Source organism: Nicotiana sylvestris, chromosome 7, assembly GCF_000393655.2.
Source record: "Nicotiana sylvestris chromosome 7, ASM39365v2, whole genome shotgun sequence".
Classification (NCBI taxonomy): domain Eukaryota; kingdom Viridiplantae; phylum Streptophyta; class Magnoliopsida; order Solanales; family Solanaceae; genus Nicotiana; species Nicotiana sylvestris.
The window spans coordinates 136,811,193-136,837,694 of record NC_091063.1 but is presented as its reverse complement, the minus strand read 5'-3'; the positions used below and the strand labels follow the sequence as shown (position 1 = coordinate 136,837,694).

The following is a 26,502-nucleotide window of genomic DNA, read 5'->3' as shown; positions in this document are numbered from 1 at the left end:
TATCATCAGATCTGGATGGATGAAGAAGATGCTGAGAAAATGGCTTTCATTATGCCATGAGGGATGTACTGTTACAATATGATATACAAGGTGATAGAGGTGTACGTAGATGATGTTATTATCAAGTCCAAGAAAGCCACTGACCACATGGAAGACTTGAGGAAGTTCTTCAACAGATTATGGAAGTACAAACTGAAACTGAATCCCGCAAAGTGTGCATTTGGGGTTCCTGCCGGAAAATTGCTTGGGTTTATTTTGAGCCGCCGAGGAATAGAACTGGATCCATAAAAGGTCAAAGCTATTCAAGAATTTCCACCGCCAAAGAACAAGAAGTACGTGATGAGTTTCTTGGGGAGACTTAACTACATCAGCCGGTTCATAGCACAATCTACAGTTGTTTGTGAGCCGATCTTTAAGATGCTGAAGAAGGATACCGCTACCAAATGGATTGATGATTGCCAAAGAGCTTTCGACAAAATCAAGGACTACCTGTCAACACCACCAGTCTTAGTTCCACCTGAGCCAGGTAGACCCTTTTTACTCTACCTTACAGTATTGGATGGAGCATTCAGTTGTGTTCTGGGGTAGCATGATGAAACGAGGAGGAAGGAGCAGACCATTTATTACCTCAGTAAGAAGTTCACCCCGTGCGAGACCCAGTATTCTCTGTTAGAGTGCACTGCTGTGCTTTGACTTGGGTAGCTCAGAAGCTAAGGCACTACTTCTGTGCCTATACTATATACCTCATATCGAGGATGGATCCCTTGAAGTACATCCTTCAGAAGCCCATGCCCACTAGCAAGATAGCCAAGTGGAAAATCCTATTAAGTGAGTTTGACATTGTTTATATAACTCAGAAAAGGATCAAGGGACAAGCATTGGCAGATCACCTTGCTGAAAATCCCGTGGATGGAGAGTATGAACCCCTGAAAACATATTTTCCTGACGAAGAGGTATCGTTCATAGGAGAGGACATTGTAGAATCCTATGATGGTTAGAGAATGTTATTTGATGGAGCAGCAAATTTCAAAGGAGTTGGCATAGGAGTAGTCCTAGTATCAGAGACTGGTAAGCATTATCTGGTGTCTGCCAAACTCAGGTTCCCATACACCAACAACATGGCCAAGTATGAAGCCTGCATCTTAGGACTCAAGATGGCCATTGACATGAACATTCAAGATTTTCTAGTGATCGGAGATTCAGACCTACTTATACATCTGGTCCGAGAAGAATGGGCAACGAAAAACTCTAAGATACTCTTGTATCTGCATCATGTATAGGAATTAAGAAAGAGGTTCACAAAGACAGAATTCCAACATGTTCCCAGAATCCAGAATGAGTTCGCCGATGCATTGGCTACCTTATCATTCATGATACAACATCCAGACAAGAACTTCATTGACCCTATTTTGGTAAAGATCCATGAACAACCAGCTTATTGTGCTCGTGTTAAGGAAGAAGCAGATGGAAAACCTTGGTTTCATGATATCAAGGAGTATTTGATGAAAGGAGAATACTCGGAGCTCTCAAATCCTACTCAGAAGTGCACACTTCGGAGGTTATCCAACAATTTCTTTCACAGCGGAGGAATCCTGTATAGGAGGACTCCTAATTTAGGATTGCTAAGGTGCGTCGATGCAAAAGAAGCATCCAGGCTACTCGAGGAAATTCATGTTAGGACCTGCGGTCCACATATGAACAGTTTTGTCTTAGCAAAGAAAATACTCTGTGCTGGTTACTTTTGGATGACTATGGAGACGGACTGCATCCAGTATGCCCGGAAATGCCACCGCTGTCAGATACATGTATACATGATAAAGATACCTCCAAGCGAGCTTAATGAAACAAGTTCACCATGGCCGGTCGCAGCTTGGGGAATAGATGTTATTGGACCAATCGAGCATGTCGCTTCTAACGGGCACAGGTTTATCCTAGTAACAATTGACTATTTTACCAAATGGGTCGAAGCAACATCTTGCAGAGCAGTAACTAAGAAAATCATGGCAGACTTTGTCCGCCACCGCATCATTTGTCAATTCGGGATTCCAAAATCGATTATTACCGATAATGGCTCAAATATCAATAGTGACTTGATGAAAGCAATGTGTGAAACCTTCAAAATCAGACACAAGAATTCCACAGCCTATAGACCTTAGATGAATGGAGCAGTAGAAGCCGCCAATAAGATTATCAAGAAGATATTGAGGAAAATAATAGAGGAGTATAAACAGTAGCACGAGAAGTTATCATTTGCTTTACTGGGATATTGCACCACAGTCCACTAATCGACCGGGGAAACTCCCTATATGCTAGTTTACGGTACAGAGGCCATCATTCCCGCTGAGGTAGAAATTCCCTCCCTAATGATCATACAGGAAGCTGAGCTCGACGATGTAGAGTGGGTAAAGAGTTGTTACAAGCAGTTGGCTCTTATCGATGGAAAAATAATAAATGCAGTTTGCCATGGTCAACTTTATCAAAACAAAATGTCCAGAGCCTTCAACAAAAGAGTCAAGCCGAGACAGTTCACACCGGGACAAATGGTGTTAATGAAAATTTTTCCGTATCAAGATGAAGCCAAGGGGAAATTCTCTCCCAACTGGCAAGGTCCGTACATGGTTCACCGGGTTCTGACAGGGGGAGCCCTCATACTTGCAGAAATGCATGGAGAAGTCTGGCCAAAACTAATCAATTCAGATGCAGTCAAGTGTTACTATGTGTAATCATTATGCTTTCCTATATGATGTAAATTGAACTACGCCTGACCTGATTCTCGTTTAAGAGGGGATACGTAGCAGCCCTATGGGTTCGGTCACAATTCAATAAAACTTTTATTTCCCCCCGTAATCGAAAACTGGGCAGAATTTTGAGGAGGACCCTCAAAATTCCGAAGTTAATTTCAGCCAATCATCGCTAGCAGCAGTCGAAAGCATCAATCCATTAAACTGGGGCAGAATTTTAAGAAGGATCCACAAAATTCTGTAACAAGAAGGGTTGCAATGTCTTGAACCACGCCGCAGTCGTTGGTTCATCAAAAGAAAACTATTCTTAATTATGTATTTATGTATGCCTTTACCAAATCATGCATGTTTATTACAAAAATCGCCTTGTTTGGCAATGCTACCCCAATGATACACCAGTTCAAAGCCGAGCAGGTCAAGCAGAGCCAGCGGGAATACGAACTAACATCCCCTCTTTACAAAACTCACGATTTTTCTTTGGATGCAGGCACTTGAGTTGCAAAATCATCAAATATACTATACACTCACGAGACTCACATTGCTCAGAAATACAACTCTCAAAACTGCTGCACGTACTCACAGCTACTATCCGCACGCAGTGTCCCCAGCAGATACAGTATCCCCAGCAGTCGCAATATCGCAATCCGCTATCAGCTAAGAAAATTCTATTATCATTTTGCCCTTTTACTTCTTGCATATGGCTACCATTCTGCCTTTCGAGGTTAAGCTCTACCTCCATCTGCATGGCTGAAAGATCGCCACCTTGTTTATATTTGCATTGATGAAAGATCGCCACCTTGTTTACATTTGCATGACTGAAAGAGCACCACTTTATTTTTGCATCGACTAAAAGGTCACCGCCTTATTTACATTCACATGGCTGAAAGATCGCCACATACTGCATTTGCATGGCTAAAAGATTGCCACTTTATTTTTTCATCGGCTGAAAGATCTCCACCATTACATTTGCATGGCTGAAAGATCGCCGCCTTATTTACATTTGCATGGCTGAAAGATCGCCACCTTATTTGCATGGCTAAAAGATCGCCACCTTTGCATTTTCATGGCTGAAAGATCGCCACTTTATTTTTGCATCGGCTGAAAGATCGCCACCTTTACATTTGCATGGCTGAAAGATTGCCGCCTTATTTACATTTGCATGGCAGAAAGATTGCCACCTTATTTACATTTGCATTGGCTGAAAGATAGCCACCATATTTACATTTGCATTGGCTGAAAGATCGCCACCTTATTTACATTTGCATGGTTGAAAGATCGCCACCTCTACATTTGCATGGCTGAAAGATCGCCACCCATTGCATCTAATCGGCTGAAAGATCGCCACCTACTGCATCGCATGGGATGAAATATCGCCAAATCATCTGAAGGCATCACTGTTCGGTGGCACCATTTTCATAGCCCGAGAACACCATATCATGGCCTGAGGACCCCTTTTAATCTTTTGCATATCATTATTCAAAGGCATCATGGTTCGGAGGCATCATCATCATAGCCCGAGAGTATCATTTCATGGCCTGCGAATCCTTTATTATATGCCTCACAGACCAAGACATCATGGTCTAAGGACGTCATCCTAACCGTCCGAGGACAAACATTCATGGTCCGACGGGAATTTGCATCATGTTTAAATTTACGCACAATATATAATTGTGTTGCTTATTTGCAGAAAATATTTTACTACTTTTTATAAAATAAATAATGGAAAAATGGTTATTTAAATGTCAGCCCATTTACATTTCAATTTTAGCCAGATTTGGCACCCAATTAAACCCAATTTCAAATTCAAATACCCATCCCAATTCCTAAAACTACCCGACCCACAACCCTTTTTAATAACCCGCCCGGATCCCCCTATTTATCCCAGCCGTTGATCAAATTCAATTACCCAGCCCTATTTAACATATCAATGGCTCACATTCGTCCCTTCCTTTTTTAACCTGAAGTAACCCCTAAACCTAATCATTTCTCACTCATATCCGCCTTCAAACTACCTCTTCTCTCAGTTCTCTCTCAACTCCCCTCTCAAACCCTAGCCGCCTCCCTCCACTTCCACCCTAAAATTGCCTGAATCCATGGCTTTCAAAGCCATTAAAGGCCTATACCTACCTCTTACGACTCCTACATGCTCGATTATCATGGCTTCAAGACCAGACCTTGTAGAAATTTGGTCCAAACATCGGATGTTTTCAGTGGTATGGCTGTTTCCGGCCATCTTCAACCTTGCTCCGACCGACTATGGCTATTCAAGCCTGATCTCAACCTCTCCTGCTTAGATCGATGATCTCCAAGCCTTTCTCACCCTTTGGGTTTGTTCTTAAACCCTAACCTTTGAGGTTCTTCTAATTCTTTTAGATTCGTTGTAGATCTGTGTTCTCTCTAAGCTTTTAAACGTTTTCTCAAAGTATCTTCCAAAACTTTACCTCAAAACCTTTACCTTTTCCGATTTAGGGTTTTGTTAAGTTAGTTCGAAGCCTTCTCTGATTTTTAGCATGTTCTACTGTTGATTCTTCTACTGTGTTCTTATGTTGTTCTTCTACGATGTTTCTTATATTGTTCTTCTACTATGTTCTTATTAGTTCTTCTACTGTGTTTCACATGTTGTTCTTTTACTGGAAAATGCTTGTTAAAAGTCTCAGTTCCTTTCTGAGATCTCTGAACTTATTTCGTTAGTATCTTTTGCCTTGATTACTTGTCCTTTCATCTCTACACTGGATTGATGGAAAAACCCTAAAATTTGGAGTTTTGAGACCATTGGCTATGTTATTTGCTTGTTCTTCATCTCTGAACTTGTTTAATTTCAAAAACCTTAACTTCTTTGGACCTATTCGAGTTTCTGAAATTATTTCATCTACTGCTCGATTGAGTTTCGAAATCTTTGTTTCAACTTTTGTCTCTTTTCTGACTTCCTGCTAAACTCTATAAGATCTTTTACTTGACCCTTTGTATGCTATGTTCCTATAAGTTTACTACTTATGTATTTTGCAAACTGCATGACGCTTTCCTTTGTCCTAAATTTAGCCTCGCATGCCTAATACTTGTGTGCTCTTTATATGTGCTGAGCTTCCCCTCTAAATGACTTTCAATTCTTTGACTGATTTCTGACTTCCTTTGTGTAAGTTTGATTGATTTTCTTTCCTTGTTTGTTGATTTCCCTATTACTTAGTTTGAGTCAAAAACGTTCCTTAGCCTTTCTGACTTGGTTTATTCATGAACTAGTAATTTCGAATCTTTGAATTCTTGATTTACTATGTACTGATTGATTCTTACCTTATTTATTTAACCGTGTATTTCAAAAACTCTTCTCTTAATTAAACTCCTATGTATTTACCCCTAATTGCCTACTTTGCACAAGATGCTTAATTTATCTTTTTCCTTAAATAATTTTGTTCATTACTGTTTAAGTTTGAACTCCGTAATTTAAGGAAGTTCTTCTATTGATTGATTTTGATTGGTAGATGATTACTTTCTTACCTTATTTTATGTCTGTTTTCACACTACAAATACCTGACTCTTTCATTAACACAGACAGCGAAACTCGTAGCTTCTCTGAACTCACACTTACACTCAAAAGTTCTCTCTTGCTACTTGTACTGTGGCCTATTTGCAAGCCCTGCTGCCGATTTTTTCTCTATTTGCTTCTTTAAACTTGTATGTTCTGATTAAGATTTTCAGCAATCACAACAATATGTTTATTTACTACCTTTACTTACATGTCTGCCTGTTGTCTCCATATGGTTCAACGGTTACTCTAGCATGCTGAAATTTCATTCTGCCTGTTCTATTATGAACCCTAAACCCCTACCCCTATGTGTTCATGCTATGGTTTGAGGCATGGCAATAGTGCAACTTATTGTCCATGAACCAAACTTGATCCACTGGGATCATAACCTCTAATAGTATGTGTTCTGACAAGCTTATAGGTATGCTAGCATCCTCCATTGCTGGGTATGCCTAAATCCCGCCCTTGCCTAAGCAATAGACTCTCCGCAATCTTCCTATTCCCCTAAACCCCTTTTGTGTACTTATTTGTAGCTGCTTCCCTCTCCTTCACTCCTTTAGAATTATGTTCCTCACCTGCACTCTGTTTTAGACTTTAAGTTCTTCCCCCCTCTTGTGAGTGTTGCCTTGGGACCCCCTTGAGCTCCCTGTGAACTTGGACACTTGAGGGCTAGTATCCTCTACAAAGTTTAAAATCAGCAACGCTTAGAAAGCATGCCTATAGAAATTTCTAATTGAATTTGATCTGCCTCACTCAAGTATAGATCTAAAAAACCCAGCAATAATGGTTACTATCAGTTGCAGAACTTATGATCAATTCATTAAATCTTTCCTCTCTTTTAATAATCTGATTCCCTTACTTAGCAAGTTTAACAAGTATTCAAACAGTTCCTTTCAGGCCTTACTATTTCATCACTTTCTGAATCCAGTAGATACCATGCCTATAGGATCCTTGTCTAACACTTAAGCAAGCCTTAGGTTAATAATTATAAACTGAATTTGTTTCTCTTAATTATTACAGCCAGCAGGCAAGCCTGATTCGGACTTCTTTTCTGAGTTATGAAATAAACTAGTTTTCCTCAATGTTCAACTCCTTCGTCTTTAATACTTATAATCATACCTAAACAATATGTGTAAGGCATGCTAATTACTTGTTTCTTTGTTTAAGGAGGTGTATCTGAGCCTTTGCTTGTTATGTGCTCTCCCCCAATTTTCAATACGTGTTTTGTATGTCGCTTTAGAGTTTTTACCTTTGGAACTACAAATAAGCCTAATATCCCTCCCTTTTAGGATTAGTAGTCCTAAATGCCTCCGAGACTGATAAGAATGGGACGGGTAATATCATGCAATAAGTACTCGTGACCAATCTGCGCTTTAAATACCTTAACGGGATGGGAAGGGTAGATATGGATATGATAACCACGTGATAATGTCACTTGTAGCCCCTCATTGAGGAGTGATTACTGGGAATTGTGTGGGGTGATCCATATTAAATGGAAACCTAGGACCCCTTTTCCCTTTTATTTGCAAACTTCTTCTCAAAACTCGTCTTTTAATTGTTCTTTCAAACTCTTATGTGCTTAAATTTAGATCCCTTATTATTTGAGCCTTACTTGCTTAGTTCACACAAATTCACAATAATTGTCTGGCTAGAAACCACCCTAGTGGATTCTGAGGTGTGCCTAACACCTTCCGCTTAGAATAATTTCAAGCCCTTACCCTATCTCTGGTTATTCAAATCAATCTCTCTTGGAGTCCTAATGCACCCTAATCATTAGGTGTCGACTCTTCAAACCCAGTTCGCAAAGGGAATGAGTTGTCTCTCCAAATGTCATAAACCCGATTTCGCGAGAAAAAAAGGGGCGTGGCAGTTGGCTTTTAAAATATTCAAATTGAGGTAACAACACAAAAAAGAAAAAGAAACGCATTAAAGGCTCGAGGTTGTCCCCGCCTAATCGAAAGAAAATAAAATAAGAAAAATAAAAGTAAAATCCTAAATACTAATATATACCATACTTTTCTACGAAGTTTGTCATGGCCTCCACATACATAATACTACGGGGCATATTCCGGATAAAAATATATACAAATCCTTCGAGGCATTCACCGAATAAATTCAACTAAGGGGACGACCTCATGCCTCGAAACTAACAAAAATCCTAAGCTTGCCTACCCAAGTGTGGTCAGCCTAAACATTCTCCTAGCAAATTAATTAAATAAAGTAATAAAATGATTAAAGTCTCTTGTTATGCCAGATTCATGGTTCAAGTCCAACTCCAACTTTTGATGTCATTGACGGATGATCCAATTTACTCAAACAATGAGGTTCATCCATCGACTATACTAATCCATTCAACATTATCCAAACAGAATAATTCATATTCTAATTACAAAACCACCAAATTCAAACATCAACTTCACTTAGTCTTAAAGTTACATTTAAGCTCTATATCAACTCATTAAAAATATGAACAAAATGAAATTTAAAGAAAATTGCAAACTCATGTGGCATTCACCTCAACAGAATGCATTCAAGGAAGCTAGCACCAATTCATTCACACAATAGCAAGCAAGAACATATTTAAGGCATAAGAGTTAGAAATGGACCTCAAACGATGACTTCTATCAATTAATTTTTTTTTGGCTTGAACGAACAAATATGAAAATGGACTCTAGTAGATAACACAATCACGAACAAATACAGTAATTGAAGCTCGAGCAGGAACCGTGAATTTTCCCGAATTGAACCTCGGACAGTGACCTCGAATCAAAACCGAAAATCAAACTTGAACCTCAAATATTTGAAAATATTTTTTGAATATATTTTCTGGAACACAAATCCTAGCTAATTCAAAATAGAAACATCATCATTTTTTTTAAATATGAAAGAAACAGAAACAGAATTCTCCGATTTGTTTTTGCGACCTCTTATCACTGCCCTCTACGCGACTTTTGCTGGTTTCGAAGAGATGAGGGTCGACAACTGTGAGGGTTTTCATTTTGGGTGTTCTAGGTTAGGGGGATTGACTGGAGGCTAGGGGGATATTGGTGGTTGCCGGATTTCCTGCGGTTTGGAGGCTATTTCTGGTCTTGGAGAGGAGGGTGGGGGTGGTTGGAAGGCTGTTGGATAGTGGTGCGCTAGTGGGAGGTGAAGATGGTGGGAGTTGTTGTTGATGGAGTACCAATGAAGAATGGGGGTGGCGGCTTGTTGATTTTTAAGTGTATTGGGTTTTTTTCTTTTGGTTGTGTGAAGGTTGTTCGCTGGTGGGTCTCATGGTGGAGAAGGGTTTACCGTTGGTAGTACGAAGGCTGGCCGGCAGCGGCTCCAGTGGGGTGTGCAGCTGGCTTCTAGAGTTTCAGGTCTAATGTGTCTAAGGTCTGAAGAAGAGAAGAAAGGTTTAGTTTTTTTTTATCTCCTTAAGGGAAATGGGGTATGGGCTAACAAGATTTGGGCTTAGATGGCTTTTAAATTTTGGGTTGGGTCTATGTATTATTGGATTAAAATTGAGCTAAAAAATAAAATTCATAAACTATATACCCAAATCCAATTCTTCATGTACAATAGTATAAAGCACCCATAAAAATGTAAAATCACTCCTAATTAATTAAAATAAACTATTAAAGATAAACCTAAAATGAAACTGTTTTTGGTATTTTTTCAAGAATATGTAACAATAAAAATTCTAGTAAAATAGTATGACTACAAAATATTAATGAAACTATTTTTGTAATTTTCGTTTTTGTGATAAAATGAAGTAGAAGTGTTAAAACTAGCTAAAATAGCGATATTAGACCCAAACTAAATATATAAGCACTAAATGGTGTAGAATCATGGGAATGGTCAAAAATTACATGTCTACAGCTGCCTCTTTGACTAAAAACACGAAGAGCTTTCGGACAAAGAATGACGAGACATGTTTTTTGACCCGACCCTTATTTAGAGAAACCAAAAACTAAAAGAAAGGAGAATATGACCGAGCCCTGATATCTGAGCTGCCTACATATCCTTGGCTATAAAGGAATCAGGCCACGTGTAGTTTAGAAATAGGAAGAGTTATGGAGTATACCGAGGTGGACAGCCGATTGAGGTGCTGTCAAGATTTCGGTCCGCGGTTCCTGCCATTACATCAAAACTAAAAGGAAAATTACAGAAAAAATAAAAGAAAATACAAGATCCTATCTACTTCTTCTCTCGAATCTTCCTTTGTCCATTTGATCCTTCAACATGAAATTGAAAATTCACCCTATTCTTCAGGTGGGGATCCTGCTGACTTGAATTTGAAGAAAACTTGAAGTTGACCCTGTTCTTCAGCCAGGCATCCTGCTCCTTGCACTTGAAATAAACTTGAACTTGTAGTAGACATAATATTGCAAACCTTGTTCTTCAGGTGGCTCGTGCTACTTTAGATTTGAATTGAAAAAATTGGAGGTTAACCCTATTTTTTGGGCGGGATCCTGCTACCTCTGACTTGAATTTGAAAACTAAGAGTGGCCCTTTCTTCAGGTGGACTCCTGCTGTCTTTGACTTGAATCTTGAAAACTGAAAGTTGAACCTGTTCTTCAGGCGGATTCCTGCTCTCTTTGACTTGACTGAAAACTGAAAGTTGATCTTGTTCTTAAGGCGGGCTCCTGGTGCCTCTCTGACTTGAAATTGTAAACTGAAAGTTGATCCTGTTCTTCATGCGGGATTCTCCTGATGCCTCTTCAAATTGAAACCTAAACAATGGCCCTGTTCTTCAGGTGGGCTTCTGATGCCTCTCTGAATTGATCTTGTAAACCGAAAGTTGACCTTGTTCTTCAGGCGGGATTCTCCTGATGCTTCTTGTGACGACCCAGCCAGTCGTCTCATGAGTTAACGCTCCGTTTCCCCCCATTTCTGCTCCATGTTGCTTTATCTATTTGTTCTAGATGTGATCGGTTTGGTTGGCTCAGGTTCGAAAAGGATTTGGTAAGGTTTGAGACACGTAGTCTCTTTTGAGGAAACTTAAGTTGGAAAAAAAGTCAACTAGATGTTGACTTATGTGTTAGACGGCTCGGATGTGAGTTCTGAGGGTTCGTATAGCTTTGGGAGGTGACTTGGGACTTAGGAGCGTGATCGGAATGAGTTTTGGAGGTTCGGAATAGATTTAGGCTTGAATTGGCAAAAAAGGATTTTTGGCGCTTTTCGATTGATATGTGAGATTTTGATATAGGGGTCAGAATGGAATTCAAAGAGTTGCAGTAGTTTCGTTGTCATTTGGGATGTGAGTGCAAAATTTTAGGTCATTCGGACATGGTTTAGTTAGTCTTTTGATCAAAAGCGTAATTCGGAAGAATTTGGAAACTTAGGCTTGAATCCGATGTGTTTTGGTTAATCCGATGTTGTTTGAGGTGTTTTATTGATTGGTATTAGTTTGAATAAGGTTATGGGATATGTTTGTGCTTTTGGTTGAGGTCCCGGGGGCCTCAAGGTGATTTCGGATGGTTGACGGAGAGTTTGGATTTTTTGTAGAAGTTGTAGATTTTTTGCTTCTGGTATTTCTGCACCTGCGGATTGGGGACCGCAGGTGCGATGCCGCAGGTGCGAGGGGGAAGGCCGCAGAAGTGGAAGAAAGTGAGGGAGGCAAAAACTGCAGAAGCAGTTGGTGAACCGCACCTACGATGGCGCATGTGCGCTTGGTGCATCGCAGATGCGTAAAGCTGGAGGATAAGTGAAAACCGCAACAACGGCTCTTGGACCGCAAAAGCAGTACCGCAGATGCGGTGGATTGACCGCAGATGTGAAAATGCCTGGGCTAGAACATAAAAAAAATTTCCTTCGCAATTTTTGAGCTATTCCACCATTTCTAAGTCGGCTTTGGAGCTTTTTGGATGATTTTGAAGAAGGGTGTCAAGGGAACTTCAATAAGGTAAGGATTTTGGACCTAAAACTCGTTCCTATTGTATTATTTCATAGATTAGAGCTATAATTAATGGAATTTAAGGGTTAAAATTGGGGAAACTAGGGCTTGGTATTGGAGACCTAGACTTGAGGATTTGAGGGACCATTTGTGGTCGGATTTTGGTACTTTTGATATGTATGACCTCGTGGGGAGATGAGGAATCTATTGATGTGAATTTTATCGAATTCCGAGATGTTGGCCCGGGGGTCAGATTTTGGTAATTTCGGGATTTAAGTTTTAAATTGATTATTTTCGCTTGGGCTTCGTTTCCTTAGCATATTTTGACGTCGTGATTCTGATTTTAGTTAGATTCGACGCAAATGGAGGCCGATTCGAGGGGCAAAGGTGTCGCAGGCTAGATTTGGACCGGATTGAGGTGAGTAATGATTGTAAATGATGCCTTGAGGATATGAAACCCCAGATTTGCACATTGTTGTGCTGTATTGAGGTGACTCACTCGCTAGATGACGAGCGTGGGGTCGTGCACTATTGGGGATTGTGACTTAGTCCATCCCGAATGACTATTTTACTGCGTATTTGACTGAAATCTATTTGCTATCATCATGTTTTGGGCTGAATGCCATATTTGGGCCTCGTGCCAACTATTTAAACCCTTAGGGGATTTTATTGATATTTCCTCACTGTTTTGACTTTATACTTGAACTCAGTCATGCTATATTCTACTATTTTTATGACTCAGCCATGTTTACTCTGCTTTAACACTTAAATGATATTTTTAAATGATATTTCGGGCTGAGCATCATGTTTTACTGTTGCCCGAGTGGTTGTGAGATTCTTACTGAGCAAGGCCGAGGGCCTATGTTGTAAGGAAACATTGATTATGATTATGAGGCCGAGGGCCTGAGATTTGTACGCCACGAGGTGGCTTGATGATATGAGGTCGATAGCCTAGTGATGATGCCACGAGATGGCTTGATATTGCGCTTGGGTCGTAAGGGGCCCCTCTAGGAGTGTGCATACCCCCAATGAGCGCGGTACCCATTGTGATGTGAGATATAGCACGAGGGGCTGGTATTGTTGACATTGTGCCCGAGGGGCAATCCTTTATGTGCATATCTGTCTTATTTGTCTGCCATTTACCTACTTAATTGTTAAAAACAAGTGTCATGAAGTTTGAACTGAATTACAATGACTTTACACATTATTACTGCCTCACTATTTTTACTGGCTTTTGCTATTCCTGTGTAGCCTATACTGTGCCTTACGTGATTTCGTACTTTCAGTCTTTATTTATTATTATTACTCACTGAGTTGGTGTACTCACTTTACTCCCTACACCCCATGTGCAGATTCAGGCATTGTTGATCCTGCTAGCGTGAGTTGAGAGCTCCCGGTAGTCTTCGGAGTCCACGAGGTAGCTGCTTGGCATCCGCATTCCCATGTTTCTCCCCCATTATCTCATTTATATCTCTTTATCAGTTATTCTTTAATAGTTTGGTAGGCTTTTTAGACTTGTGTTGGGATTGATAGATGCTCATAACTAGTGACACCCCGGTATCGGGCTGTGTTAGGTTGTATTCCGCAAATTGTTTGTATTGTTACTGCTTACTTTTGGATTTATATCATGTTTAAGACTAAACACTTATTGTTTAATCGCTTAAAATGGAATTGTAAATGTGTCAGTTGACGTTGTCTTCACGAGAGGCGCCATCACGACCGGGTCCGGGTTTAGGGTCGTGACAAGTTGGTATCAAAGCCTAGGTTACATAGGTCTCACGAGTCATGAGCAGGTTTAGTAGAGTCTCACAGATCGGTACGGAGATGTCTGTATTTATACTCGAGAGGCTGCAGAACCTTTAGGAAAAACTTCATATTCTTGAAATTCTTGTCGTGTGAATTTGTTGATCCGGACACTAAACTTCTGTCATTCTATTCTCTCACGGATGGTGAAGACACATGCTACCATCCAGGATGGACGACCACCAGTACCACCAACTATGGACGCTAGAGGGCGAGGACACAGTCGTGGTTGCGATAGGGGCAGGGGTATGGCTCGTACAGTAGTTAGGGTGGCATCTGCAGACTACCAGTCGCCCTAGTTCCAGATCAGGTCCCAGCTATGGATGCTCCAGCAGCACCAACTCAGGCACCAGCTATGCCCATTGTGATTTCGGGTCTTCAGGAGGCCTTGGATCAGATCCTATTAGTTTGCACTAGCCTAGCTCAGGCGGTCTCAGCCACTACAGTTGCAACTACTTCTCAGGCCGGGGGACACAATCAGACTCCCACTGCTCGCACACCTGAGCAGGTCGTGCAGGGACTTCAGATGCCGGGGGCACATCCAGCCCAGCCGGTTGCAGCTGCTCAGGATTATGTAGTTCCTGCCATGCCAGAGGACGAGCAACGTAGGTTGGAGAGGTTTGGTAGACTTCAACCTCCGACCTTCACTGGTGTAGAGAGCGAGGATGCCTAGGGTTTCTTGGATAAGTGTTAGAGGATGCTTCGTACAGTGGGTATTCTGGAGAGCAGCGGGGTCGCTTTCACTACTTATTAGTTTTTTGGAGCTGCCTTCACTTGGTGGGAGACTTTTGAGAGGCATAGGCCTGTTGGTGCAACACCCCTTACCTGGCAGCAGTTCTCGCAGATAGGAGATGACTGTGATGCAGTATGAGATGAGGTTCTCCGAGTTAGCTCGTCATGCTATTTGGTTGGTTCTGACAGATAGAGAGACGATTAGGAGGTTTGTTGATGGCCTCACTTATAAGCTTCGTATTCTCATGACCACGGAGTGGGTGACTTGTGCTACTTTTGTGGAGGTTATGGATATTGCCCATGAGATTGAGTCTATTAGTTGCCAAGAGCGAGAGGAGAGAGAGGCCAAGAGGCCTTGAGGATCTAGTAGTGATAGTGGTACTCCTTTAAGAGGTCAGTTTCTGCACGGCAGAGGCCATCCATTCAGGCATGCTCAGCCAGCTCGCCTAGGTTATCGTGGGGCATCATCGAGTCATGGTTCTCACAGTTCTCATCAAGTCCAGTCATCACTTAGTGCCCTTCTAGCTCAGAGTTTGTCCCGTGCTCCATCAGTTCAGGGCTCTTCCATGCCCGGTGTATCATCTAGTCATTTCGGTGTCAGGGGTTCCCTTCAGTCCCCTTCTCCAGCACCCGGGAGTTGTTATGATTGTGGAGAGATGGGCCATATATGGAGGTAGTGTCCTTGTCGTCTCGTAGGTCCATCTCAGTAGAGGGGTCAGTCATCGACTTCAGCGCCAGTTACTTTATCATTACCCACCCAGCCAGCTAAGGGTGGAGGTCAGTCAGCTAGAGGCCGTCCCAGAGGGGGGGGGGGAGAGGTCGATCAGGTGGCGGTCAGGCCCGTTTCTATGCACTTCCAGCTAGACCCAAAGTTATTGCTTCTGATGCTGTCATTACAGGTATTGTTTCAGTCTGCTACAGAGATGCCTCTATATTATTTGATCCCGGTTCCACCTTTTCTTATGTCTCATCATACTTTGCTCATTATTTAGGTACGCCTCGTGAGTCTCTTGTTTCACTTGTTCATGTATCTACCCCGGTGGGCACTACTGTTGTTGTAGACCGTGTGTACAGGTTGTGTGTGATGACTATTGGGGGTCTGGAGACCTGAGTGAATCTTCTACTATTATGTATGGTGGATTTCAAAGTTATTTTGGGCATGGATTGGTAATCTCCGTGTCGTGCTATTCTAGACTGTCATGCTAAGACACTGACATTGGCTATACCAGGTGTGCCACAGATTGAGTAGCGAGGTTTGACCGATTATGTTCCCAGTAGAGTAATCTCATTCTTGAAAGCCCAGGGCATGGTTGGGAAGGGTTTTCTTTCGTATATAGCCTTTGTGAGGGATGTCGGTGCAGAGACTCCCAGTAATGATTCTGTTCCAGTTGTGAGGGATATTCGCGATATGCTTCCTGCAAACCTGTCGGGCATGCCACCGAACAAGGATGTTGATTTTGGTATTGACCTGGTGTCGGGCACTCATCCCATTTCTATTCTGCCGTATCGTATGGCACTAGCGGAGTTGAAGGAGTTAAAGGAGCAGCTTTAGGAACCCCTTGATAAGGGGTTCATTCGGCCTAGTGTGTCACCTTGGGGTGCGCCGATTCTATTTGTGAAGAAGAAGGATGGCACTATAAGGATGTGCATTGATTATAGGAAATTGGACAAAGTAATAGTTAAGAACAAGTATCCTCTATCTCGCATTGATGATTTATTCGGCCAACTTTAGGGAGCAAAGTGTTCTCCAAGATTGATCTCCGTTCAGGTTATCACCAGTTGAAGATCAGGGACTCGGATATTCCCAAGACGGCTTTGAGGACCCGATATGGTCATTATGAGTTCTTGGTGATGTCTTTTGGGCTGACCAATGCCCCTGCAGCATTTATGCATTTGATGAACAGCGTGTTCCAGCCTTATCTCGACTCGTTTGGCGTAGTCTTCATTGATGATATTCTAGTGTATTCGCTTAGTCATGAGGAGCACGTGGAGCTTTTGAGGGTTGTGTTGCAGAGATTGAGGGAGGAGAAGCTTTATGCAAAATTCTCCTAGTGTGAGATTTGGCTAAGTTCAATGGATTTCTTGGGGCACGTGGTGTCTAGCGAGGGTATTCAAGTTGACCCAAAGAAGATAGAGGTGGTTCAGAGTTGGCCCAGACCGTCCTCAACCATAGATATTCGCAACTTTCTTGGTTTGGTAGGTTATTATCGCAGGTTTGTTTAGGGATTCTCGTCTATCGCATTACCCTTGACCAAGTTGACTCAGAAGGGTGCTTCATTTGTATAGTCGGATGAGTGTGCAGAGAGCTTTCAGAAGCTCAAGACAGCCTTGACCACAACTCCAGTGTTAGTTTTACCACCAGCTTCAGGTTCATATACCGTCTATTGTGATGCTTCGAGAGTTAGTATTGGTTGTGTATTGATGCAGGAGGGTAGAGTTATTGCTTATGCTTCTCGTCAGTTGAAGCCCCATGAGAAGAACTACCCCGTTCATGATTTGGAGTTGGCTGCCATAATTCACGCGAATTTGAAGGCATTACTTGTATGGTGTGTTGTTATATCTCGCAATTTCCTACGTTAAAATTTCGTCTTCAGTTAATTGACGTAGAATCGGGGATGAGGTGATCTGGAGGTTAGCATATTTATGCGACTTATATCAAGTAATAACTAAGTACCATGAAGGAAAGGGTACACAAATTAAAGAAAATAAATTTCGTTGAAGATTGACAATTTGGGATAAAATACGGGCCGAACGTTAATACCCGATAATTATAAACTAGTACCATGCAAGATACCATATGAACAAGGTAGTATAATATATAAAGTATATATGAAGTGTTTAGAAAATAAATAAAATTTTAAGTAATTTATGATAATTTTTAAATTATGCGGGTAATAAATTAATTATCGGGTAACGAGATATTACCCAGTTAACTAATAAGTGGATAAAGTAACAAAATCACCCCAAAGCAATACGTGGAAGCACCACCAAACTAAAGAATATGACTAAGAGTCAAATTGGATTAGGTGGCAACATATCTTATTAATATCAAGAAACTTTGCTTTTTCTATATCGTTGATACAATCAAACTTTAGCCATTCTCACCATCCAAATTAAACCTTATTAACCCAAAATTGTTGTAGCTACTAGATACATAAATATCATAATTTTCCTCCTTGGAATGTTTACAAATGATTTGAATTTGTTCAAACAAATGTGAGGCTACCTGATTTGGACTCTTATCCTTCAACTCTTGAAATTGTTTTTAGCCTTCCTTACTTGAGCAAGCTGTTACCCTTATGATGAGTTTCCACAATGTTCATCCCTAAGAAATACAACAGAAGGTTAGTTATTCTTCAAGTTTTAACAAAAACGTGAATTTGTACAACCAAAAAAAAATCCAACGAGAATTGTTAGCAACGTAAAATTTTGCAGTTCTAAAAGAGTATGGTGCAACCTTTACAGATTTTTCCCTACTCCAGGTATGTTAAGGCACTCGCTTCTTTCTTTTGGCATTGTCCATATGGTACTGAAGAAACGAGCAAACACACAATTTCCATAAATTACTATATTCATAGAAATAGTAGGGGTGTCTATATTCTTGATTTCCCATGAAAAATATTATTATCTTCTGCTCGTAGGTTTCAGAACAATACGTAGTTGGAAAAATTTATCCGGAAAGAATATTGAGATTATTACATATTTTTCATGCATTTCATACATGTGCATTGACCTATGACCAGATGGTGTTATATACACGTATATATGTAAATATATGTATACGATATATGGGAAAAGGTTACGGCGTTATATACATACCACCATCTGATCAACTGGCATGTGATGATTATGTTGCCACAGTGGCTGAAATATGATTCAAACAGCGTTATATACGCGTATATATGTATGCATATATATGTATATGGGATATGAGAAAAGTTATGGCGTTATATACGCACCACTACCTGATCAGCTGGTATACGATGATGATTTTGCCCACAATGGCTGATATGATATGATGGGATGCCCTGAGAGGCTGATGATGTTATGGAGCATGTACCTATGCACGACATGACATTCATATGCATATGCATGACGCTAAATGTAATTTATGATTTACAAAGTTCTTCAGACTTACAGGTTGAGTCATGTACTCTATATTTCATCCATGTCTCTTATGTACTTATTTATGTGTCTTACATACTCAGTACATTATTCATACTGACGTCCCTTTTTCCTGGGGATGCTGCATTTCATGCCCGCAGGTCCCGATAGATAGGTCGAGAGCCCTCCAAGTAGGCTATCAACTCAGCGGAAGATGTTGGTGCGCTCCATTTGCTTCAGCGGAAGATAGGGCGAGTATGATTTAGACATGTTGTTTGGTATGGTAAGACTCTGTCCCGACCTTTATGACATTTATGTACTCTTAGAGGCTTGTAGATATATGTCGTGTATGTGAAAGATTGTACGGCCTATGTTTTGAATTTATAAATGATCATGTTGGCCTATTAGGTCTGTATGTCATGTGTATATGATGATGTAATAAGAAAGATATGTTACATTGGTACTCAGTTGAGTAAGGTACTCGGTGCCCGTCACGGCCCATTGGTTTGGGTCGGGACAAAAGTGGTATCAGAGCAGTTCTGTCATAGGGAGTCTACAAGCCGTGTCTAGTAGAGTCTTGTTTATGGGTGTGTCATGCACCACACTTATAAGAAGGAGGCTACAGGGCATTTAGGACTGTCAATCTTTCTTCTTACTATAGATCATATGGTAGAGCTCACTTATAAGAATTCAAGTCCCGAACTTCTATTTTTATTCGTAATAAGACGATGCCTACGTTCAGAAAGATGATCGATAAGAGATATAGCTGTGGAAGTGTTGAATTAGAGGAACTCGACTTTGTATCATGCTTATGATAAGTAAATGTGAGGTCTTCAGCAGATCATGTCCATACTGAAATGTGTAAGCCTCTTGATAAGAAGCTTTAAGGCAAGAATGCCTATCCATCTTTATGGTGAAAGACAATGCTTTGAAGAAGTAAAAGAAGCAAGGTGAAGAAGGGTACAAGGCCCCCAGTTAATGAAGATTATCAGTATTACAGTTCCGGCGGAAAAATATAAGCATTAAGAGTTACCTTCAACAACAACAGATGTATGGACAATTGGCTTTCCCATCTCAGTTATGCCCTATGGGGGCTAACAGGTGTAGTTTAAGAAAAGGATGGAACATCAAGATCTGGTTGGGGTTAGAGTAAACCAAAATGGTGAATGGATTGTTTGTGTTAGTTGACATTTCCGAAGGATATTGCAAGTGTGCTAGTAGATCTCCTTGAGAGACACCCAGATGGTACACTCTAAAATAGTGCAGCCAGATATGAATACTACAAAGACATGCACTATAAGCTTTGAAAGGATATATATTACCTTAGTATGGCTTGCGTCCCTAGTAACACGAGAACGTTAAGCAACTTGAAGAGCCACTAGATGGAGCAAAGGGAAGCTAAAAGCAAAAGAATGTCTTGTTCGAGTTGTTAGAATAAAGTGATAAGCATAAATGTTAGCAGGAAATAAGAAAAGAGTTAATGAAGCATTATGAGTAAGATGTGGTACATGGGTGACAACGGTAGGTCAAAATATGACAATATTACAAAATCTATAGTCAAGTGAGGGAAGAGACGAGGGGTGACAGGCCTTAGGATGACAAAAGAGTATAGGCCCAGGGTAATAGAAATCAGTATGGGCTAGTGAATAAGATAAACTAAATATGAATTAGGGAATAAGTGATTTGGTAATAGTCAGTATCATGAGAATTTTAGACCGCATTACGACAATAATAGGATGGACAACAGAAGAAGGTTCATGAGAAATTCAGAGGATGGTCATTCAGGAAAACGCTTTCCTAAAGCAAGCAATGTTAGCAAAGTTAAGCTTAAGGGACTGTATGTACCAGTTACATTAAGTGTTACCCTCATGAGTAAATGGATTTGTCATCCTTGGTTCAGAAGGATTGCCGCAAGGCGAGTAAGGGTCGTTGATGATGTGAAAGGACATCAAAGATGAAGAGGAAAAACATTTGTAGGCAGGTCTTCATAGCTCCAAGTCTTAGTACTCCCCTAAAAGGGGGAATATGGAGTAATACATGAAGAATGTGGTAAACACAAAAAAGGAATGAGATTGCACTTATTTAGCTCCTACGTATATGCTACAATTCTAGAACATTATGCAAACACGACGTCAATGAGAGGAAGTAAGGGTCACTGCCCAAGATGTTATTGATAGTAAAGGAGTCAGTACGAGACATAAGTTAAGACAAAGGAAATAAACTAAGAAAGATTTCGCGGGATATTAACATGAGAATGGGCCAACGAGTAGTTAGTAGTTAATTCAAGAAGAGCCTAGTCGCGAGTAAACAAGGAGTTACAGACAAATCAGCAGATCATGCAACATAAATCTACTAAACCCGAACATCAAGAATTCAGCCCCGCAGTTATGACATCATAATACTTGAGATATATTCATATAGGAGTTGGAGAAGTTAAAAAGGTATTGTATGAGTGTTACGGAAATAAAAGAGAGTGTCACTAGGAAGACGGTCAAAATATCAGCCCAGAAGCAGCCCCACAAGCACAAGGACATGGAGATAAGTAACTACGGATAAGTATAGGAAAGGAAGGACAATCGAAGGTCCGTCAAGTATACGATATAATAAGCTCGTATCTTTACAAGAGTCAGAGGATCCTCCCTAAGTACTACAGTGAAGGACTAGCTTAGGAAATGAGGAAGAAAGTTTTAACCTAAGCACAATAACCTAATGAAGAAAGGGTCATGTAAAAGCAGTCTCACAAAAAAATTGTATGCCCTCCAAAAGAAAGTGGCACCTACCGTGGCTAATGAATGGGGAGAAAGATCGAAGGTAATATTCGAGACTACATGAGTTGCATAAAAAAATTCTGGCATGTGTGGGAACTAGGATGAGTTAAGTATGCACGCAACAACGGACAGAAAGATCAGGAAAAGTAATTGCATACGTTTAAAGAAAGCTGAGATGGAACCAAAGGAATCAGCCGATCAATGATCCAGAGTTAGTACGTTATGGATACACTCAAGATTTTGGAGCATTATACTTGTTGACAATCATACAGCCATGAAGACTCTAGTATAAGTTAAAAGAAAAGAATTGAGCCCAGGACATAGACAAAGGATTGAATTGTTAGAAGATTGTATCATGGATATTCCATAATGCCCATGAAAAGCTAAGGTAATAACTGATACCATGAACCATAGATCGGAATATAGCTTAAGCTTGTTTAAAGGCTGATCGGAAGGAAGAGAAAGCTAAAGAATTACATCACCCAAGTAAATCAAGAGTCTGATTATTGGACCTAGAAAAATTATAGAAGTTGTGCTTGAGAACACGACGGAATCACTCTTAATATCAGGTGTTCAAGAGAAATAACATAACAACCATAATCTATAATGGTTCTGCAAGAAAGCCAGTTAGAAGAAGTACCAACCTCATAAGAAGTTAGTATGAAGCTCCCATCGGATTGTGTATGTAGCAGAGGTGCGAGTATTATAATAGAGCTTTAAGTTATGGACATCAATTACACCTAGGTAGAAGCGAGGTCAGGAAAAAGATAGAAGATACGATGCAAAATTTTAAGGTCTGTAAGGTAAAGGTGAACAACATACGAGATACTCAAAGGTAGAAGATCGTGAATAATCCATACTTCGGATAGAAGGCTATAAGCACGGGGATCCAATAATCAGGAGTGATAGCGGCATCATCGGCGACATGTCTTCCAACCTATGGTTTCTAAATACTAATAGATCTAGTTAAGAGAGTAGAGAAAAGTTGGAGATGATGTGATGTCTTGCTTAATATTCCAGAATAACATAAGGAAATCTATAGTGCAAGAAAGTTGAAGAAAAGTTGCGAGTAATATAAATGGATATGTATAAGTCGCAAGCTAAAGTATGGTAGAGCGACAAAGTTTTAAGGAAACATGAGTGAGGATGAGGAAAGGCAAGTGAAAAGGTAACGAGCATGGATAAGTCCTCGGGATTTAGTCCATGGAAACAAGAGAGGTAATGGTTTCTCTAAGTTATTGAAAGTTCAGTATAGCCTGAATGAACTCAAAGGAGTTTAAGATTAATAGCATTTAGAAGGAATGAAATGCTGACCTGGAAATAAAATGAGGATATAATTGTGACAGATAAAGGATGACATTTGGGCCTTCATTTAAATAATGATTTGAAAAAAAAGAAGAGAAGGAGAAAAGATTTTGCTGGCGGCACGAAATTAGGATGCCCCCATACGGTGAACCACATTGGGACTTTATGAAATACGATTATGGGAATCACTTCGAATATTCCTTGATGTAACGTAAGCCCTAGTGGCAAAGTATTGCGTAAGAAGTTTCAAGTTATTGGTGGTATATTGTAGATCAATATTGAGGTGAATCAATAATGGATGGACAAAAGTCATAAAGTATGAGATGAGATTAGGCCGTAATTCTAAAGATGAGCAGTAATGAGGAAACATTAAAGGAATTAAATTTATACATATGGAATAAGCAATGAGAGTAAGCTGGGATTTGGTAGCAGACCTCAACAACGATAAATTAAAGTAAGAGTTATGGCAGTAAATTCATACGGATGGCTAAACGGACCTCTGCGATAAGATATAGCAATATTCGTAAATTCAACAAAGTACCGAGCAAAGAACTTCAGTATACTAATAGATGCTAAAGGGACATCTTATCATTCTCTACATATGAAGCCGAGAGATTGGGCACCTTTAAAAGTCAAAATTGTACAGGCTACATGATAGAAGGTAGCAACAGTTACGAGACTGGAAAGGTTCCGACCATAAGTCGTGGTGTGAGGAAGAGGCCTAAAGGGGAAAATGCCCTGGACTTTGGATTTAATCATAAAACAGTTGCTTAGATGACAAGAAGAGTAATAAGAATTCAGAAGACATAGGCTATGGAAATTATAAGAGCATCAGCTAACATTTGAGGACGAATGTTCCAAAGGGGGGAATGATGTTACATCTCGCATTTTTCCTACGTTAAAATTTCATATTCAGTTAATTGACGTAGACCTGGGGATGAGATTATCTGGAGGTTAGCATATTTATGCGACTTATATCAAGTAATAACTAAGTACCATGAAGGAAAGGGTACACGAATTAAAGAAAATGAGTTTCATTGAAGGTTGCCCATTTGGAATAAAATACGGGCCGAGCGTTAATACCCGATAATTATAAAATAGTACCATGCAAGGTACCATATGAACACGGTAGTATAATATATAAAGTATATATGAAGTATTTTGAAAATAAATAGAATTTTAAGTAATTTGTGATAATTTTTAAAATATCCGGGTAATAGATTAATTATCGGGTAACGAGATATTACCCAATTAACTAATAAATGGATAAAGTAACAAAATTACCCCAAATCAATACGTGGCAGCACCACCAAAATAAAGAATATGACTAAGAGTCAAATTGGATTAGGTGGCAACATATCTTATTAATCTCAAGAAACTTTACTTTTTTTATATCTTTGTATATAATCAAACTTTAGCCATTCTTACCATCCAAATTAAATCTTATTAACCCAAAATTTCTGTAGCTACTAGATACATAAATATCATATTTTTCCTCCTTAGAATGTGTATAAATGATTTGAATTTGTTCAAACAAATGTGAGGCTACCTGATTTGGACTCTTATCCTTCAACTCTTGAAATTGTTTTTAGCCTTCCTTACTTGAGCAAGTTGTTACCCTTATGATGAGTTTCCACAATGTTCATCCCTAAGAAATACAACAAAAGGTTAGTTATTCTTCAAGTTTTAACAAAAACGTGAATTTTTGCAACCAAAAGAAATCCAACGAGAATTGTTAGAAATGTAAAATTTTGCGGTTCTAAAAGAGTACGGTGCAACCTTTATGGTTTTTTTCCTACTCCAGGTATCTTAAGGCACACGCTTCTTTCTTTTGGCATGGTCCATACGGTACTGAAGAAACGAGCAAACATACAGTTCCCATAAATTACTCTATTCATAGAAATAGTAGGGGTGTCTATATTCTTGATTCCCCATGAAAAATATTATTATCTTCTGCTTGTGGGTCTCAGAGCAATACGCAGTTGAAAAAATTTATCCGGAAGGAATATTGAGATTATTACGTATTTTTCATGCATTTCATAGAAATGCATTGACACATGACCCGACGACATTATATACGCGTATATATATAAATATATGTTTGTGATATATGGAAAAGGTTATGGCGTTATATACGCACCACCACCTGATCAGCTGTTATATGATGATGATGTTTCCCATAGTGGCTGAAATATGATTCAAACGGCATTATATATGCGTATATATATATATATGTATATGGGATATAGGAAAGGTTATGGCGTTATATACACACCACCACCTGATCAGCTGGTATACGATGATGATTTTGCCCACAGTTGCCGATATGATATGATGGGATGTCCTTAGAGGCTGATGATGTTATGGAACATGTACCTATGCACGACATGACATTCATACGCATATGCATGACACTAAAAGCAATTTATGATTTACAAAGTTATTCAGACTTACAGGTTGAGTTATGTACTCTATATTTCTTCCATGTCTCTTATGTACTTATTTATGTGTCTTACATATTCGGTACATTATTCGTACTGCCGTCCCTTTTGCCTGGGGATGCTGCGTTTCATGCCTGCAGGTCCCGATAGACAGGTCGAGAGCCCTCCAAGTAGGCTGTCAGCTCAACGGAAAATGTTGGTGCGCTCCATTTGCTTCGGAGTTGCATGTTTGGTTAGTATGATTTAGACATGTATTGTTTGGTATGGCGGGACTCTGTCCCGACCTTTATGATATTTATGTACTCTTAGAGGCTTGTAGACATATGTCGTGTATGTGAAAGATTGTACGGCCTTGTCGGCCTATGTTTTGAATTTATAAATGATCATGTTGGCCTATTAGGCCCGTATGTCATGTGTATATGATGATGTAATAAGAAATATACTTTACGTTGGTACTCGGTTGAGTAAGGTACCAGGTGCCCATCACGGCCCATCGGTTTGGGTCATGACATGTGTCTTATGAGGTGTTTACTGATCATCGTAGTCTCCAGCACTTGTTCAAGCAGAAGGATCTTAATTTGAGGCAGCAGAGGTGGTTGGAGTTGCTAAAGGATTATGATATTACTATGAAAGGCCAATGTGGTGGCCGATGCCTTGAGCCAAAAGATGATGAGTATGGGGAGTTTGGCATATATTCCAGTTGAGGAGAGACCTCTTGTAGTTGATGTTCAGGCCTTGGCCAATCGGTTCGTGAGGTTGGATATTTCGGAGCCCAGTCGAGTATTGGTTTGTGTGGTTTCTTGGTCTTCCTTATATGATCGCATCAGAGAGCACTAGTATAATGATCTTCATTTGCTTTTCCTTAGGGACAGAGTTCAGCACGATGATGCTAGAGACGTGACCATTGGTGATGATGGGGTGTTGAGGATGCAGGGCCGGATTTGTGTGCCCAATGTGGATGGGCTTCGGGAGTTGATTCAAGAGGAGGACCATAGATAGTGGTATTCCATTCATCCAGGTGCTGCGAAGATGTATCAGGATCTGAGACAACATTATTGGTGGAGAAGAATGAAGAAGGATATTGTGGGATTTGTAGCTAAGTGTCTCAATTGTCAGCAGGTGAAATATGAGCACCAGAGACCGGGTGGCTTGCTACAGCGGATGGATATTCCAGAGTGGAAGTGGGAGCAGATCACTATGGACTTTGTAG

General features: G+C 40.1%; 1 protein-coding gene across 1 annotated transcript; it reads left to right on the top strand.

Moving 5' to 3' along the window:
- Window positions 1-417: 417 nt before the first annotated feature.
- LOC138873830 (uncharacterized) lies at window positions 418-26,291 on the top strand. Its single transcript, XM_070152310.1, has 5 exons — window positions 418-526; window positions 1,021-1,082; window positions 1,281-1,627; window positions 9,514-9,636; window positions 26,159-26,291. Exons 1-5 carry the CDS (start codon window positions 418-420, stop codon window positions 26,289-26,291), a joined length of 774 nt encoding a protein of 257 aa, XP_070008411.1.
- The last annotated feature ends 211 nt before the right edge of the window (window positions 26,292-26,502 follow it).